At 35.1% G+C, this 1879-nt stretch overlaps 1 protein-coding gene across 1 annotated transcript in view; it reads left to right on the top strand.

The window, feature by feature from the left end:
* The first annotated feature begins 454 nt into the window (after positions 1-454).
* Positions 455-1879, top strand: part of LOC131942573 (exoskeleton protein RP43) — a 7859-nt gene continuing 6434 nt past the window's right edge. The window contains exons 1-2 of the mRNA XM_059302468.1: positions 455-507; positions 658-860. Coding sequence (XP_059158451.1) covers positions 455-507; positions 658-860 — 256 coding nt within the window. The remainder of the gene's footprint in view (positions 508-657; positions 861-1879) is intronic.

Below are 1879 nucleotides of genomic sequence, written 5' to 3'. Positions count from 1 at the left end.
TAAATTTAAAAACTTTGCATTTTCACCCCCGCTCTTACAAACTGTGCTTCTACTTAGTTGCGTTAAATTATCATTATCGAAAAGCTTAGTAATAGTGCTTAACAAAACAAATTAACTAATTCTATTTTTTTGTTCTCATGTTTCTGAGTTTCAATATATCTTCTTCACTTTGGCTATAGGCTTAACCAGAAATGGGAAGTATCTTTTAACTCGAACTTTAGTGTTAAAATTGTTTAAACGTTTAAAGATGAACACACTTTTCTGAGTTCTTACACATGCAACTGTATGTAACATTATCTATTTGAATTACATTTAAAGATAACATTCTTTAACATGATTCGAATGTTAAAACTGACATAATTTAAATATTACAACCATAGACAACCACATCACACTGAACGATCCTCAAGGTAACATCTCTAGCCCTGGATATCCGTTTGGCAACCTGCACAACATGAGATACACCTGGACTATACAGGGCAATGCTGACAGTTATATTCTCCTTGAGTAAGTTGTTGTTTTAAGTTGTTTTTTTTTAATAAATTAAAACCTCGTATTTTAGTATTTGTTAAATATTTCAGAATAAAATTATTTGCAATTGTAAGTTCCAGCACAATGATAGCATATTCAAATTACGACACCTTATCATTTTTCCAGTATTTCAGACATAGGAGAAGATTCCCAGTATGGTTACTTAAGAATATACGACGGACCCACAACATTTTCACCGATGTTTGGAAATTTCTGCTCGTCAGTACCACCAGGGTTAATGGTCTCAACAGGAAACTCTATGTTCATCGTGCTCAAACAGCATGGTCCCAATACATATAAAGGCTTTTTCGGAAATTATGAGATACGGGGTAAATAATTACGGTACTATATTTGATGCAGAGAAGTTCTTGTGTCTTCTAGTGAAAAAAAGAAAACATAATATCTGAAACTGCCCTAAATGGAACAATCATAGATATTATTACGATTGCTTTTCTGACCGCCACAGATCTAGCGAACGCCCCGGGTTCGTTTTGATACGGTAAATGACAGAGGTCTACTAAAGTATGTAAGAACATAACAAATTTCAAAGCGGGCTCGATAATAAGATCTAGGGGTATAAGCACGCTGAACTCATGTGACTCACAACAAGGAGAAACTGTCAACAACAGTGTAATAAGTGTACAGAAATAAAAATGACACTTGGTCTATACAAAATATTATAAAAACTAAGAGTAAATAATAATCCACAAGCCAACTTACAGCCAACTCACAGTTGATGAAATAAATCACTAGACTATATTACAAATATCATAGGTGCGGCATTGCAGAATAAATACAACTTAAATAAAATATTGGAAACACTGAATGGCACTAGAAACACCCATAATAGGGGGGAAATGCCGCTACAAACTATGTAATACAAAATGGCGTCACACACATGGCACACACTCTCGAGATGTCAGAAAAGGCCTCCACTGAGCTTTTGTTCAGGGGTTTTTAAACAGAATCAAAACCATGGGAGGTCACTCAAAAGTCGTAAGACCATTGGTTGGGATTTTACTAAAATTCGAAATAACCAATTAAAATTTCATCACATGACGTGACGGAAAAGTACTAGTGATTGTACCACTCTCCCAAGGTCGGTTACATAAACCAAAAACTAAACTATAAAAATACAAGGCCTAAGTAGGTCACAATATTTAGAGGATATTTTATTACTAGCGCCATATTCCATTGACTTAAAAAAAAATCAATTAGTGTAGCGACGCTGACATCTAATCATTCGTGAAATACAAACATGTGTAACACTGTCTCAGTGTGGATGTGGTGTGGTGTCACCCACTGAGGGGTAGTGTTTCTACAGGCTGACCCTGAGAGACAACTCAAA

This window comes from Physella acuta, unplaced genomic scaffold (genome assembly GCF_028476545.2).
Source record: "Physella acuta isolate Inbredline_101_S28 unplaced genomic scaffold, ASM2847654v3 ptg000412l, whole genome shotgun sequence".
In the NCBI taxonomy this organism is placed as follows: domain Eukaryota; kingdom Metazoa; phylum Mollusca; class Gastropoda; family Physidae; genus Physella; species Physella acuta.
This window is presented reverse-complemented; position numbering and strand designations above follow the sequence as displayed.